The sequence below is a fragment of the Babylonia areolata genome, chromosome 12 (genome assembly GCF_041734735.1).
Source record: "Babylonia areolata isolate BAREFJ2019XMU chromosome 12, ASM4173473v1, whole genome shotgun sequence".
NCBI lineage: Eukaryota > Metazoa > Mollusca > Gastropoda > Neogastropoda > Buccinidae > Babylonia > Babylonia areolata.
The window spans coordinates 1,314,930-1,331,691 of NC_134887.1; the positions used below are offsets into that span (position 1 = coordinate 1,314,930).

Genomic DNA, 16,762 nt, shown 5'->3' on the forward strand with positions numbered 1-16,762 from the left:
CTGTAGTGGTGTGGGGTGTTGTGTTCTGTAGTGGTGTGGTGTGTCGTGTTCTGTAGTGGTGTGGGGTGTTTTGTTCTGTAGTGGTGTGTTGTGTCGTGTTCTGTAGTGGTGTGGGGTGTCGTGTTCTGTAGTGGTGTGGGGTGTTGTGTTTTGTTCTGTAGTGGTGTGGTGTGGGGTGTTGTGTTCTGTAGTGGTGTGGTGTGGGGTGTTGTGTTCTGTAGTGGTGTGGGGTGTTATGTTCTGTAGTGGTGTGGGGTGTTGTGTTGTGTTCTGTAGTGGTGTGGTGTGGGGTGTTGTGTTCTGTAGTGGTGTGGGGTGTTGTGTTGTGTTCTGTAGTGGTGTGGGGTGTTGTGTTCTGTAGTGGTGTGGGGTGTTGTGTTGTGTAGTGGTGTGGTGTGTTGTGTTGTGTTCTGTAGTGGTGTGGTGTGGGGTGTTGTGTTCTGTAGTGGTGTGGGGTGTTATGTTCTGTAGTGGTGTGGGGTGTTGTGCTGTGTTCTGTAGTGGTGTGGTGTGTTGTGTTCTGTAGTGGTGTGGGGTGTTGTGTTGTGTTCTGTAGTGGTGTGGTGTGGGTGTTGTGTTCTGTAGTGGTGTGGTGTGGGGTGTTGTGTTCTGTAGTGGTGTGGGGTGTTGTGTTCTGTAGTGGTGTGGGGTGTTGTGTTGTGTTCTGTAGTGGTGTGGGGTGTTGTGTTGTGTTCTGTAGTGGTGTGGGGTGTTTTGTTCTGTAGTGGTGTGGGGTGTTGTGTTCTGTAGTGGTGTGGGGTGTTGTGTTGTGTTCTGTAGTGGTGTGGGGTGTTTTGTTCTGTAGTGGTGTGGGGTGTTGTGTTGTGTTCTGTAGTGGTGTGGGGTGTTGTGTTGTGTTCTGTAGTGGTGTGTTGTGTTGTGTTGTGTTCTGTAGTGGTGTGGGGTGTTGTGTTGTGTTCTGTAGTGGTGTGGGGTGTTGTGTTGTGTTCTGTAGTGGTGTGGGGTGTTGTGTTCTGTAGTGGTGTGTTGTGTTGTGTTCTGTAGTGGTGTGGGGTGTTGTGTTCTGTAGTGGTGTGGGGTGTTGTGCTGTGTTCTGTAGTGGTGTGGGGTGTTGTGTTCTGTAGTGGTGTGTTGTGTTGTGTTCTGTAGTGGTGTGGGGTGTTGTGTTGTGTTCTGTAGTGGTGTGGGGTGTTGTGTTCTGTAGTGGTGTGTTGTGTTGTGTTCTGTAGTGGTGTGGGGTGTTGTGTTGTGTTCTGTAGTGGTGTGGGGTGTTGTGTTGTGTTCTGTAGTGGTGTGGGGTGTTGTGTTCTGTAGTGGTGTGTTGTGTTGTGTTCTGTAGTGGTGTGGGGTGTTGTGTTGTGTTCTGTAGTGGTGTGGTGTGTTGTGTTGTGTTCTGTAGTGGTGTGTTGTGTTCTGTAGTGGTGTGTTGTGCTGTGTTCTGTAGTGGTGTGGGGTGTTGTGCTGTGTTCTGTAGTGGTGTGGGGTGTTGTGTTGTGTTCTGTAGTGGTGTGGGGTGTTGTGTTGTGTTCTGTAGTGGTGTGGGGTGTTGTGTTGTGTTCTGTAGTGGTGTGGGGTGTTGTGTTGTGTTCTGTAGTGGTGTGGGGTGTTATGTTCTGTAGTGGTGTGGGGTGTTGTGTTGTGTTCTGTAGTGGTGTGGGGTGTTGTGTTCTGTAGTGGTGTGGGGTGTTGTGTTGTGTTCTGTAGTGGTGTGGGGTGTTGTGTTCTGTAGTGGTGTGGGGTGTTGTGTTGTGTTCTGTAGTGGTGTGTTGTGTTGTGTTCTGTAGTGGTGTGGGGTGTTGTGTTGTGTTCTGTAGTGGTGTGTTGTGTCGTGTTCTGTAGTGGTGTGGGGTGTTGTGTTCTGTAGTGGTGTGTTGTGTTGTGTTCTGTAGTGGTGTGGGGTGTTGTGTTGTGTTCTGTAGTGGTGTGGGGTGTTGTGTTGTGTTCTGTAGTGGTGTGGGGTGTTGTGTTGTGTTCTGTAGTGGTGTGGGGTGTTGTGTTGTGTTCTGTAGTGGTGTGGGGTGTTGTGTTCTGTAGTGGTGTGGTGTGTTGTGTTGTGTTCTGTAGTGGTGTGTTGTGTTGTGTTCTGTAGTGGTGTGGGGTGTTGTGTTGTGTTCTGTAGTGGTGTGGGGTGTTGTGTTCTGTAGTGGTGTGTTGTGTTGTGTTCTGTAGTGGTGTGGGGTGTTGTGTTGTGTTCTGTAGTGGTGTGGGGTGTTGTGTTCTGTAGTGGTGTGGGGTGTTGTGTTGTGTTCTGTAGTGGTGTGGGGTGTTGTGTTCTGTAGTGGTGTGGGGTGTTGTGTTGTGTTCTGTAGTGGTGTGGGGTGTTGTGTTGTGTTCTGTAGTGGTGTGTTGTGTTGTGTTCTGTAGTGGTGTGTTGTGTTGTGTTCTGTAGTGGTGTGGGGTGTTGTGCTGTGTTCTGTAGTGGTGTGGGGTGTTGTGTTGTGTTCTGTAGTGGTGTGGGGTGTTGTGTTGTGTTCTGTAGTGGTGTGGGGTGTTGTGTTGTGTTCTGTAGTGGTGTGGGGTGTTGTGTTCTGTAGTGGTGTGGGGTGTTGTGTTGTGTTCTGTAGTGGTGTGGGGTGTTGTGTTCTGTAGTGGTGTGGTGTGGGGTGTTGTGTTCTGTAGTGGTGTGGGGTGTTGTGTTCTGTAGTGGTGTGGGGTGTTGTGTTGTGTTCTGTAGTGGTGTGGGGTGTTGTGTTGTGTTCTGTAGTGGTGTGGGGTGTTTTGTTCTGTAGTGGTGTGGGGTGTTGTGTTCTGTAGTGGTGTGGGGTGTTGTGTTGTGTTCTGTAGTGGTGTGGGGTGTTTTGTTCTGTAGTGGTGTGGGGTGTTGTGTTGTGTTCTGTAGTGGTGTGGGGTGTTGTGTTGTGTTCTGTAGTGGTGTGGTGTGTTGTGTTGTGTTCTGTAGTGGTGTGGGGTGTTGTGTTGTGTTCTGTAGTGGTGTGGGGTGTTGTGTTGTGTTCTGTAGTGGTGTGGGGTGTTGTGTTCTGTAGTGGTGTGTTGTGTTGTGTTCTGTAGTGGTGTGGGGTGTTGTGTTCTGTAGTGGTGTGGGGTGTTGTGCTGTGTTCTGTAGTGGTGTGGGGTGTTGTGTTCTGTAGTGGTGTGTTGTGTTGTGTTCTGTAGTGGTGTGGGGTGTTGTGTTGTGTTCTGTAGTGGTGTGGGGTGTTGTGTTCTGTAGTGGTGTGTTGTGTTGTGTTCTGTAGTGGTGTGGGGTGTTGTGTTGTGTTCTGTAGTGGTGTGGGGTGTTGTGTTGTGTTCTGTAGTGGTGTGGGGTGTTGTGTTCTGTAGTGGTGTGTTGTGTTGTGTTCTGTAGTGGTGTGGGGTGTTGTGTTGTGTTCTGTAGTGGTGTGGTGTGTTGTGTTGTGTTCTGTAGTGGTGTGTTGTGTTGTGTTCTGTAGTGGTGTGTTGTGCTGTGTTCTGTAGTGGTGTGGGGTGTTGTGTTGTGTTCTGTAGTGGTGTGGGGTGTTGTGTTGTGTTCTGTAGTGGTGTGGGGTGTTGTGTTGTGTTCTGTAGTGGTGTGGGGTGTTGTGTTGTGTTCTGTAGTGGTGTGGGGTGTTATGTTCTGTAGTGGTGTGGGGTGTTGTGTTGTGTTCTGTAGTGGTGTGGGGTGTTGTGTTCTGTAGTGGTGTGGGGTGTTGTGTTGTGTTCTGTAGTGGTGTGGGGTGTTGTGTTCTGTAGTGGTGTGGGGTGTTGTGTTGTGTTCTGTAGTGGTGTGGGGTGTTGTGTTCTGTAGTGGTGTGGTGTGTTGTGTTGTGTTCTGTAGTGGTGTGGTGTGTTGTGTTGTGTTCTGTAGTGGTGTGGGGTGTTGTGCTGTGTTCTGTAGTGGTGTGGGGTGTTGTGTTGTGTTCTGTAGTGGTGTGGGGTGTTGTGTTGTGTTCTGTAGTGGTGTGTTGTGTCGTGTTCTGTAGTGGTGTGGGGTGTTGTGTTCTGTAGTGGTGTGTTGTGTTGTGTTCTGTAGTGGTGTGGGGTGTTGTGTTGTGTTCTGTAGTGGTGTGGGGTGTTGTGTTGTGTTCTGTAGTGGTGTGGGGTGTTGTGTTGTGTTCTGTAGTGGTGTGGGGTGTTGTGTTGTGTTCTGTAGTGGTGTGGGGTGTTGTGTTCTGTAGTGGTGTGGTGTGTTGTGTTGTGTTCTGTAGTGGTGTGGTGTGTTGTGTTCTGTAGTGGTGTGGGGTGTTGTGTTGTGTTCTGTAGTGGTGTGGGGTGTTGTGTTCTGTAGTGGTGTGTTGTGTTGTGTTCTGTAGTGGTGTGGGGTGTTGTGTTGTGTTCTGTAGTGGTGTGGGGTGTTGTGTTCTGTAGTGGTGTGGGGTGTTGTGTTGTGTTCTGTAGTGGTGTGGGGTGTTGTGTTGTGTTCTGTAGTGGTGTGGGGTGTTGTGTTGTGTTCTGTAGTGGTGTGGGGTGTTGTGTTCTGTAGTGGTGTGGGGTGTTATGTTCTGTAGTGGTGTGTTGTGTTGTGGTATGTAGTGGTGAGGGCTGTTGTGCTGTGTTCCAGAGTTACAGAGGTGTGTTACAGACAACAGTGTTACAGAGGTGTGTTACAGACAACAGCGTTACAGAGGTGTGTTACAGACAACAGTGTTACAGAGGTGTGTTACAGACAACAGTGTTCCAGAGGTGTGTTACAGACAGCAGCGTTTGAGAGGTGTTACAGAGAGCAGCGTTTGAGAGGTGTTACAGAGGTGTTACAGACAGTGGTGTGTGTTACAGACAGCGATGGAGGGCCATACAGACTACATCCACAAAGTTCTGATCAGGAACGAGGGTCAGGAATGTGTATCGGCGTCTGAGGATGGCACTGTTCGCACATGGGGTCAGTGTGTGTGTGGAGGGGTGGGGGGTACTGTGTGTGTGTAGGTGAAAGAGATATATATGTGTGTGTGTTGTGTGTGTGTGTGTGTGTGTGTGTGTGTGTGTGTGTGTGTATGAGATATGTGTGTGTATGTGTTTTGTGTTTGTGTGTGTGTCTGTCTTCATTTGTATTGTGTGTGTGGGGTTTTTTTTTTTTTGGTGTGTGAGGTTCATATGTGTGTGTATGTGTGATGTGTTTGTGTGTGTGTCTATGTATGTGTGTTGTGTGTGTGTGTGTGTCTGGGAGATGTATTTGTGTGTGTTGTGTGTGCGTGTGGTATATGTGTGTGTGTGTGTGTGTGTGTCTGGGAGGTATGTGTGTGTGTGTGTGTGTCTGGGAGGTATATGTGTGTGTGTGTGTGTATGTGTGTGTCTGGGAGGTATATGTGTGTGTGTGTGTATGTGTGTGTGTCTGGGAGGTATATGTGTGTGTGTGCATGTTTGTGGTTATCAGGGTGGTATATGTGTGTGTGTGTGTGAGTGTGTGTCTGGGTGGTATGTGTGTGTGTATATATGGTGTGTATGTGTCTGGGTGGTATATAAATAATGATAATAATAATAATAATAATAATGATATTTATATAGCACTGAGTCTTGTGCACAGACAAATCAAAGCGCTTTCGCACCAGTCATTCAGACACATGCATAACTCTAAAACTGGAGAAACTGAAGACGAGGAAGAGGCAGAGAAGGGAGGCTATTTTGGGAAGAGGTGGGTTTTAAGGCCAGACTTGAAAGAGCTGAGTGCGGAGACTTGATGAAGCAAAAGTGGAAGTTACTTCCAATTGCAAGGTCCAGAGACAGAGAAATAACGGCGGCCAACACTCGAATGTTTGAATCTGGGTATGTGTAAACAGAGTGGATCCGAAGCCGATTGTAGAGAGCGAGATGGAGTGTGGAGATGAAGGCAGCCAGAGATAGGAAGGGGCAGATTTGTGAATACATTTATGACATAGAGTGCTGATCTTGTACTTTATTCTGTGTGAGACAGGGAGCCAGTGGAGATGTTGCAAAATAGGAGTGATGTGCTCAGATCTTTTCTTTCTGAGGATGAGTCGGGCAGCAGAGTTTTGTATGCACTGAAGGGACTGAATGGGTGAAGCAGGCAAACCAGACAATAGAGTTACAGTAGTCAAGGCGAGAGAGAATGAGAGAAACGACAAGTCTAGATGTTGCGTCAGTGGACAGATATTTCCAGATGGAACTGATGCACCGCAATTGACAGTAGCAGGATTGACATGTCTGACTGATAAATTTTTGCATGGACAGTGTGTTGTCAAGGACAACGCCGAGGTTCCTGACTGAACTGGAAAGAGGGATGGATGTACTGCCAAGTTTGATTGTGTCAGTTGTGATGGAAGAGAGTTTTTATTTAGTTCCTGTGATCATTGCTTCAGTTTTGTCCGTGTGTGTTAGAGTCATCCAGTTTTGTATGTCCAGGAAGGAGTTGGATGTTTCTTGCAAGACCAACGACAATTTTTCAGGGTTATCACTCTTCTGGAGTTGAGTGTCATCAGCATAAGAATGATGACTGACATTATGGCAGTTGATAATTTCAGCGAGAGGAGCAGTGTACAGTGTGAAGAGCACTGGGCCTAAAACAGATCCCTGTGGGACATCATGTTCAATTTTAATGGGTTCAGACTGGAAATTATCAACAATGACAGACTGGAATCGATCAGTGAGATAAGATTTGAACCAGTTTAGGACAGCACCGTTGATACCAAATGTAAGATGAAGTCGGGAAAGAAGGATTGAATGGTCTACCGTGTCAAAGGCGGCTGACAAGTCGAGAAGAGTGAGAAGGGAGATCTGTCCCGAGTCAGACGCTAGCAGTAGATTATTCCGGATGAGTGTGCGTGTGTATATGTGTCTGGGTGGTATATGTGAGTGTGTGTGTGTGTGTGTGTGTGTGTGTGTGTGTGTGGTATTTGTCTCTGTGTGTGTGTGTTGTGTGTCTGGTTGGATGTGTGAATGACTGGTGCGAAAGCGATTTGATTTGTCCCTGCACAAGATTAAGCGCTATATAAATACCATTATTATTATGATGATGATGATGATGATGTCATAATGTGAGTGTGTGTTTGTGTGTGGGGGTGGTATGTGTCTGTGTGTATGTGTGTGTGTGTGCATATGTTGAGTTTGTGTGTGTGTGTGTGTGTATGAGCGTACACAAACACACACTGAGATACACACAGACACTCAATCTCTGTCTCCCTCCTTCTGTCTCTCTCTCTGTCAGTCTGTGTGTGTGTGTGTGTGTGTGTGTGTGTGTGTGTGTAACTGTGGCTGTGGTGATGATTTCAGACGTCAGATGTTCAGCAGAGACTGTGCACTGTCTGGAGCCCAGCAAACATGAGGTGTGTGTGTTTGTGTGTTGTGTGTACGTGTGTTTGTTTGTGTGTGTTGTATGTACATGTGTGTGTGTGTGTGTTTGTATGTGTGTTGTGTGCGTGTATGTGTGTGTGTGTATGTATGTGTGAGTGAGTCACTGTGTGTGTGTGTCACTGTGTGTGTGTGTCAGTCACTGTGTGTGTGTGTCACTGTGTGTGTGTGTGTGTGACAGCTGTGTGTGAGTCAGTCACTGTGTGTGACAGTCACTGTGTGTGTGAGTCAGTCACTGTGTGTGTGAGTCAGTCACTGTGTGTGTGAGTCAGTCACTGTGTGTCAGTCACTGTGTGTGTGAGTCAGTCACTGTGTGTGTGAGTCAGCTGTGTGTGTGAGTCAGTCACTGTGTGTCAGTCACTGTGTGTGTGAGTCAGTCACTATGAGTCAGTCACTGTGTGACAGTCAGTGTGTGTGACAGTCAGTGTGTGTGACAGCTGTGTGACAGTCAGTGTGTGTGACAGCTGTGTGACGTCAGTGTGTGTGACAGCTGTGTGACAGTCAGTGTGTGTGACAGCTGTGTGACAGTCAGTGTGTGTGACAGCTGTGTGACAGTCAGTGTGTGTGACAGCTTTGTGACAGTCAGTGTGTGTGACAGCTGTGCAGCAGACCACTGATGGGGAAGTGGCTGCGCTGCCTGGCGCTGGACCCTGAGGAAGGCTGGGTGGTGAGTCCTGTTGCTTTTCTCCTTCACTCATTGTTCTCCTTCCTTCCTCCATCTGTGTCCTGTTTGTCTCTCTCCTCCCTCCATCTGTGTCCTGTTTGTCTCTCTCTCTCTCCTCCATCTGTGTCCTGTTTGTCTCTCTCTCTCTCTCCTCCATCTGTGTCCTGTTTGTCTCTCTCTCTCTCCTCCATCTGTGTCCTGTTTGTCTCTCTCTCTCTCCTCCATCTGTGTCCTGTTTGTCTCTCTCCTCCCTCCATCTGTGTCCTGTTTGTCTCTCTCTCTCTCTCCTCCATCTGTGTCCTGTTTGTCTCTCTCTCTCTCCTCCATCTGTGTCCTGTTTGTCTCTCTCCTCCCTCCATCTGTGTCCTGTTTGTCTCTCTCTCTCTCTCCTCCATCTGTGTCCTGTTTGTCTCTCTCTCTCTCCTCCATCTGTGTCCTGTTTGTCTCTCTCTCTTTCTCCTCCATCTGTGTCCTGTTTGTCTCTCTCTCTCTCTCCTCCATCTGTGTCCTGTTTGTCTCTCTCTCTCTCTCCTCCATCTGTGTCCTGTTTGTCTCTCTCTCTCTCCTCCATCTGTGTCCTGTTTGTCTCTCTCTCTCTCCTCCATCTGTGTCCTGTTTGTCTCTCTCCTCCCTCCATCTGTGTCCTGTTTGTCTCTCTCTCTCTCTCCTCCATCTGTGTCCTGTTTGTCTCTCTCTCTCTCCTCCATCTGTGTCCTGTTTGTCTCTCTCCTCCCTCCATCTGTGTCCTGTTTGTCTCTCTCTCTCTCTCCTCCATCTGTGTCCTGTTTGTCTCTCTCTCTCTCCTCCATCTGTGTCCTGTTTGTCTCTCTCTCTTTCTCCTCCATCTGTGTCCTGTTTGTCTCTCTCTCTCTCTCCTCCATCTGTGTCCTGTTTGTCTCTCTCTCTCTCTCCTCCATCTGTGTCCTGTTTGTCTCTCTCTCTCTCCTCCATCTGTGTCCTGTTTGTCTCTCTCTCTCTCCTCCATCTGTGTCCTGTTTGTCTCTCTCTCTCTCCTCCATCTGTGTCCTGTTTGTCTCTCTGTCTTTCTCCTCCATCTGTGTCCTGTTTGTCTCTCTCTCTCTCTCCTCCATCTGTGTCCTGTTTGTCTCTCTCTCTCTCTCCTCCATCTGTGTCCTGTTTGTCTCTCTCTCTCTCCTCCATCTGTGTCCTGTTTGTCTCTCTCTCTCCTCCATCTGTGTCCTGTTTGTCTCTCTCTCTCTCCTCCATCTGTGTCCTGTTTGTCTCTCTCTCTCCTCCATCTGTGTCCTGTTTGTCTCTCTCTCTCTCTCTCCTCCATCTGTGTCCTGTTTGTCTCTCTCTCTCCTCCATCTGTGTCCTGTTTGTCTCTCTCTCTCTCCTCCATCTGTGTCCTGTTTGTCTCTCTCTCTCTCCTCCATCTGTGTCCTGTTTGTCTCTCTCTCTCTCCTCCATCTGTGTCCTGTTTGTCTCTCTCTCTCTCTCCTCCATCTGTGTCCTGTTTGTCTCTCTCTCTCTCTCCTCCATCTGTGTCCTGTTTGTCTCTCTCTCCTCCATCTGTGTCCTGTTTGTCTCTCTCTCTCTCCTCCATCTGTGTCCTGTTTGTCTCTCTCCTCCATTATCAATAGTATTATTTACAAGACTAATTAAAGATATGTAAGCAGATGATGACAGATGAGAGTGATGATTATGATAATGGTGAAAAAATGATGATGATAGTATATATTGATTATGATAATGGTGGTGATGATGATGATAGTAATGATATGATGATGATGATTTTGATAGCCTAATGTTGGTGATGATGATAGTAATGATGTGATGATGATGATTTTGATAATGGTGGTGATGATGACAGTATTTATTGATGATGATAATGGTGGGGATGATGATGTTACTAATGATGATGATGATGACAGGTGAAGGATGATGATGATGATGTTGGTGGTGATGATGATTATGATGTGAAGATGATGACAACAATTATCGAGACAGGTGTGATGATGTAAATGATGATGATAACAGTAATCATAATGACGACAAGAATGATGGTGACAATGAAGGTGACTGGGATAATGATGATTATGATGATGACAGTGACGACTATGACACTGACGATTACAGCGGTGATGATGATGATGGTGTCATTGATGATGATGACAGTGAATATGACAGTGATGATGACAATGCTGACAGGTGTGTGGTGGAGGTCCTGCGATGTCAGCCTGGCACCTGCGCACCCTGTCTCCCACCACCATCTTCCACACGCCTGCAGCTTGTCAGAATGTTGCTCTGTTTCACGACGAGTTTGTGAGTAGCCGTACAGCACACCACGTCACACTGCACCACGTCACACCGCACCACATCACACCGCACCACCACATCACACCGCACCCTGTCTCCCACCACCATCTTCCACACGCCTGCAGCTTGTCAGAATGTTGCTCTGTTTCACGACGAGTTTGTGAGTAGCCGTACAGCACACCACGTCACACTGCACCACGTCACACCGCACCACATCACACCGCACCACCACATCACACCGCACCCTGTCTCCCACCACCATCTTCCACACGCCTGCTGCTTGTCAGAATGTTGCTCTGTTTCACGACGAGTTTGTGAGTAGCCGTACAGCACACCACATCACACCGCACCATGTCACACCGCACCACATCACACTGCACCACCACGTCACACCGCACCACATCACACCGCACCACATCACACTGCACCACGTCACACCGCACCACGTCACACCGCACCATGTCACACCGCACCACGTCACACCGCACCATGTCACACTGCACCACCACGTCACACCACAGAACGTCACACCGCACTACGTCACACCACACTACGTCACACCGCACCACGTCACACCACACCATGTCACACCACACCACGTCACACCACACCATGTCACACCACACCATGTCACACCGCACCATGTCACACCGTACCACGTCACACCGCACCACGTCACACTGCACTACATCACACCGCACCACATCATACCGCACCATGTCACACCACACCACGTCACACTGCACCACGTCATACCGCACCACGTCACACCGCACCACACTACGTCACACCGCACCACACTACGTCACACCGCACCACACTACGTCACACCGCACCACGTCACACCGCACCACGTCACACCGCACCACGTCACACCGCACCACGTCACACCGCACCACGTCACACCGCACCACGTCACACCGCACTACGTCACACCACAACACACTACGTCACACCGCACCACACTACGTCACACCGCACCACGTCACACCGCACCACGTCACACCGCACCACGTCACACCGCACCACGTCACACCGCACCACGTCACACCGCACCACGTCACACCGCACCACGTCATACCGCACCACGTCACACCGCACCACATCACGTCACACCGCACCACGTCACACCGCACCACACCACGTCACAACACACAACATCACACCGCACCGGGGAACAGGAAGATGGGAAGAGGAAAGAGGGGAACAGGGGAGAGGGAAGAGGGGAACAGGGGAGAGGGGAACAGGGGAGAGGGAAGAGGAGGGAACAGGGGAGAGGGAAGAGGAGGGAACAGGGGAGAGGGAATAGGGGGAGGGGAACAGAGGAGAGGGAAGAGGAGGGAAGAGGGGAACAGGGGAGAGGGGAACAGGGGAGAGGGAAGAGGGGAACAGCGGAGAGGGGAACAGGGGAGAGGGAAGAGGAGGGAACAGGGGAGAGGGAATAGGGGAGGGGAACAGAGGAGAGGGAAGAGGAGGGAAGAGGGGAACAGAGGAGAGGGAAGAGGGGGAGGGGAACAGGGGGAGAGGGAAGAGGGGAACAGAGGAGAGGGAAGATGAGGGGAACAGGGGAGAGGGGAACAAGGGGAGAGGGAAGAGGGGGAGGGGAACAGGGGAGAGGGAAGAGGGGAACAGAGGAGAGGGAAGAGGAGGGAAGAGGGGAACAGGGGAGAGGGAATAGGGAAAGAGGGGAACAGAGGAGAGGGGAACAGAGGAGAGGGGAACAGGGGAGAGGGAAGAGGGGAACAGAGAAGAGGGAAGAGGGGAACAGAGGAGAGGGGAACAGAGGAGAGGGAACCACACCGCACCACGTCACACCGCACCACCACGTCACACCGCACCACGTCACACCACACATCACACCGCACCACGTCACACCGCACCACGTCACACCACACGTCACACCGCACCACATCACACCGCACCACATCACACCGCGCCACGTCACACCGCACCACATCACACCGCACCACGTCACACCGCACCACATCACACCACGTCACACCGCACGTCACACCACACCACGTCACACCGCACCACGTCACACCGCACCATGTCACACTGCACCACAGGGGAGAGGGAAATGGGAGAGAGGGGAAGAGGGGAACAGTGGAGAAGGGAAGACGGGAGAGGGGAACAGAGGAGAGGGAAGAGGGGAACAGAGGAGAAGGGAACATGGGAGAGGGGAACAGGGGAACAGAGGAGAGGGAAGAGGGGAACAGAGGAGAGGGAAGAGGGGAACAGAGAAGGGAACAGGGGAGAGGGGAACAGAGGAGAGGGAAGAGGGGAACAGAGGAGAGGGAAGAGGGGAACAGAGGAGAAGGGAACATGGGAGAGGGGAACAGAGGAGAAGGGAACATGGGAGAGGGGAACAGGGGAGAGGGGAACAGGGGAGAGGGGAACAGAGGAGAAGGGAACAGGGGAGAGGGGAACCGGGAAGAGGGGAACAGAGGAGAAGGGAACAGGGGAGAGGGGAACAGAGGAGAAGGGAACAGGGGAGAGGGGAACCGGAAAGAGGGGAACAGAGGAGAGGGAAGAGGAAGAGGGGAACAGGGAGAGGGGAAGGCAAGTGGAGCTGAGCGGTGTGGTATGTGTGCAGATCCTGTCGGCGGGGACAACGCCGGTGATGAACCAGTGGAGGTTGGACGGCTCTCTGCGGACCAGTGTCCCCTGCACCCCATCCTGTGTCTTCAGCCTGGCCCTCAACACTGCAGCCCCCTCCCCATCCACCAAGGTGCTGCACGCCCTCTGTACACCCACTCACACCCTCTGCATACCCACTCATACCCAGTGCACGCCATCTGCACACCCACTCACACCCTCTGCATACCCACTCATACCCTCTGCATACCCACTCATACCCACTGCACGCCCTCTGTACACCCACTCACACCCTCTGCATACCCACTCATACCCAATGCACGCCATCTGCACACCCACTCACACCCTCTGCATACCCACTCATACCCACTGCACGCCCTCTGCACACCCACTCACACCCTCTGCATACCCACTCATACCCAATGCACGCCATCTACACACCCACTCACACCCAATGCACGCCATCTAGATACCCACTCACACCCAATGCATGCCATCTACACACCCACTGCACACCCAGTCACACCATTTTCACACCCACTGCACAGCCAGTCACACGCTCTGCACACTCAGTAACACTCAAACACACTGTGTGTGTCCAGTGATAACATGATGATGTGGTGACTGTCTCCAGTGATAACATGATGATGTGGTGACTGTCCAGTGATAACATGTGGTGACTGTGTCCAGTGATAACATGATGATGTGGTGACTGTGTCCAGTGATAACATGATGATGTGGTGACTGTGTCCAGTGATGACATGATGATGTGGTGACTGTGTCCAGTGATGACATGATGATGTGGTGACTGTCCAGTGATAACATGATGATGTGGTGACTGTGTCCAGTGATGACATGATGATGTGGTGACTGTGTCCAGTGATAACATGATGTGGTGACTGTGTCCAGTGATGACATGATGATGTGGTGACTGTGTCCAGTGATGACATGGTGACTGTCCAGTGATGACATGATGATGTGGTGACTGTGTCCAGTGATGACATGACGATGTGGTGACTGTCCAGTGATGACATGATGTGGTGACTGTGTCCAGTGATGACATGATGATGTGGTGACTGTGTCCAGTGATGACATGATGATGTGGTGACTGTGTCCAGTGATAACATGATGATGTGGTGACTGTGTCCAGTGATGACATGATGATGTGGTGACTGTGTCCAGTGATGACATGATGATGTGGTGACTGTCCAGTGATGACATGATGATGTGGTGACTGTGTCCAGTGATGACATGATGTGGTGACTGTCCAGTGATGACATGATGTGGTGACTGTGTCCAGTGATGACATGATGATGTGGTGACTGTGTCCAGTGATGACATGATGATGTGGTGACTGTGTCCAGTGATAACATGATGTGGTGACTGTCCAGTGATGACATGATGATGTAGTGACTGTGTCCAGTGATGACATGATGACGTGGTGACTGTCCAGTGATGACATGATGATGTGGTGACTGTGTCCAGTGATGACATGATGACGTGGTGACTGTCCAGTGATGACATGATGATGTGGTGACTGTGTCCAGTGATGACATGATGATGTGGTGACTGTCCAGTGATGACATGATGATGTAGTGACTGTGTCCAGTGATGACATGATGATGTGGTGACTGTCCAGTGATGACATGATGATGTGGTGACTGTCCAGTGATGACATGATGATGTGGTGACTGTCCAGTGATGACATGATGTGGTGGTGACTGTCCAGTGATGACATGATGATGTGGTGACTGTGTCCAGTGATATCATGATGTGGTGACTGTGTCCAGTGATAACATGATGTGGTGACTGTCCAGTGATGACATGATGATGTGGTGACTGTGTCCAGTGATATCATGATGTGGTGACTGTGTCCAGTGATAACATGATGTGGTGACTGTGTCCAGTGATGACATGATGATGTGGTGACTGTCCAGTGATGACATGATGATGTGGTGACTGTCCAGTGATGACATGATGATGTGGTGACTGTGTCCAGTGATGACATCATGATGTGGTGACTGTGTCCAGTGATAACATGATGTGGTGACTGTGTCCAGTGATGACATGATGTGGTGGTGACTGTGTCCAGTGATAACATGATGTGGTGACTGTGTCCAGTGATAACATGATGTGGTGACTGTCCAGTGATGACATGATGTGGTGGTGACTGTGTCCAGTGATAACATGATGTGGTGACTGTCCAGTGATGACATGATGATGTGGTGACTGTGTCCAGTGATGACATGATGATGTGGTGACTGTCCAGTGATGACATGATGATGTGGTGACTGTGTCCAGTGATAACATGATGTGGTGACTGTGTCCAGTGATGACATGATGATGTGGTGACTGTGTCCAGTGATAACGTGATGTGGTGACTGTGTCCAGTGATGACATGATGATGTGGTGACTGTGTCCAGTGATGACATCATGATGTGGTGACTGTGTCCAGTGATAACATGATGTGGTGACTGTGTCCAGTGATGACATGACGATGTGGTGACTGTCCAGTGATGACATGATGTGGTGACTTCCAGTGATGACATGATGATGTAGTGACTGTCCAGTGATGACATGATGATGTGGTGACTGTCCAGTGATGACATGATGATGTGGTGACTGTGTCCAGTGATGACATGATGTGGTGACTGTCCAGTGATGACATGATGATGTGGTGACTGTCCAGTGATGACATGATGATGTGGTGACTGTCCAGTGATGACATGATGTGGTGACTGTCCAGTGATGACATGATGATGTGGTGACTGTCCAGTGATGACATGATGATGTGGTGACTGTCCAGGTGCTGTGTATATCAGGAAGCAGCCCCCATGTGGACTGCTGCATTAACTTTGGCTACAAGGCCTTCTCCTTTGTCTTCAACCTGCACAAGTCCGGCACGCTGACTCACTGACCATGGCTGCACATGTCTTACTCAACTGAGTTTAGGACAGACAGACAGACCTGAGCACAGACAGACAGACCTGTGGACAGGACAGACAGACCTGAGGACAGACAGACCGACCGACCTGTGGACAGACAGACAGACAGACCTGTGGACAGGACAGACAGACCTGAGAACAGACCGACTTGTGGACAGGACAGACAGACCTGATGACAGACCGACTTGTGGACAGGACAGACAGACTGACCTGTGGACAGGACAGACAGACCTGATGACAGACCGACTTGTGGACAGGACAGACAGACCTGATGACAGACCGACCTGTGGACAGGACAGACAGACCTGATGACAGACCGACTTGTGGACAGGACAGACAGACCTGATGACAGACCGACCTGTGGATAGGACAGACAGACCGACCTGTGGACAGGACAGACAGACCGACCTGTGGACAGGACAGACAGACCTGATGACAGACCGACTTGTGGACAGGACAGACAGACCTGATGACAGACCGACCTGTGGACAGGACAGACAGACCTGATGACAGACCGACTTGTGGACAGGACAGACAGACCTGATGACAGACCGACCTGTGGACAGGACAGACAGACCTGATGACAGACAGACCGACCTGTGGACAGGACAGACAGACCTGATGCCAGACCGACCTGAGGACAGACAGACAGACTTGATGACAGACAGACCTGAGAACAGACAGACCTGTGGACAGGACAGACAGACCGACCGACCTGTGGACAGACAGACAGACAGACCTGTGGACAGACAGACAGACCTGAGAACAGACAGACCGACCGACCTGTGGACAGACAGACAGACAGACCTGAGGACAGACAGACAGACAGACCTGTGAACAGACAGACAGACCTGAGAACAGACAGACAGACCTGTGGACAGACAGACAGACAGACCTGTGGACAGGACAGACAGACAGACCTGAGGACAGACAGACAGACAGACCTGTGGACAGACAGACAGACAGACCTGTGGACAGACAGACAGACCTGAGAACAGACAGACAGACCTGTGGACAGGACAGACAGACCGACCGACCTGTGGACAGGACAGACAGACAGACCTGTGAACAGACAGACAGACCTGAGAACAGACAG

The 16,762-nt window shown here is 50.4% G+C and overlaps 1 protein-coding gene across 1 annotated transcript in view; it reads left to right on the top strand.

Annotated features, from left to right (window-relative positions):
- The window catches only part of LOC143288299 (THO complex subunit 6 homolog), a 50,679-nt gene extending 34,882 nt beyond the window's left edge, over positions 1 to 15,797 (top strand). Inside the window, exons 9-14 of the mRNA XM_076596650.1 lie at positions 4,654 to 4,756; positions 7,102 to 7,154; positions 7,778 to 7,846; positions 10,016 to 10,129; positions 12,720 to 12,854; positions 15,528 to 15,797. Coding sequence (XP_076452765.1) covers positions 4,654 to 4,756; positions 7,102 to 7,154; positions 7,778 to 7,846; positions 10,016 to 10,129; positions 12,720 to 12,854; positions 15,528 to 15,638 — 585 coding nt within the window. The 3' untranslated portion in view covers positions 15,639 to 15,797. The remainder of the gene's footprint in view (positions 1 to 4,653; positions 4,757 to 7,101; positions 7,155 to 7,777; positions 7,847 to 10,015; positions 10,130 to 12,719; positions 12,855 to 15,527) is intronic.
- Positions 15,798 to 16,762: the final 965 nt, after the last annotated feature.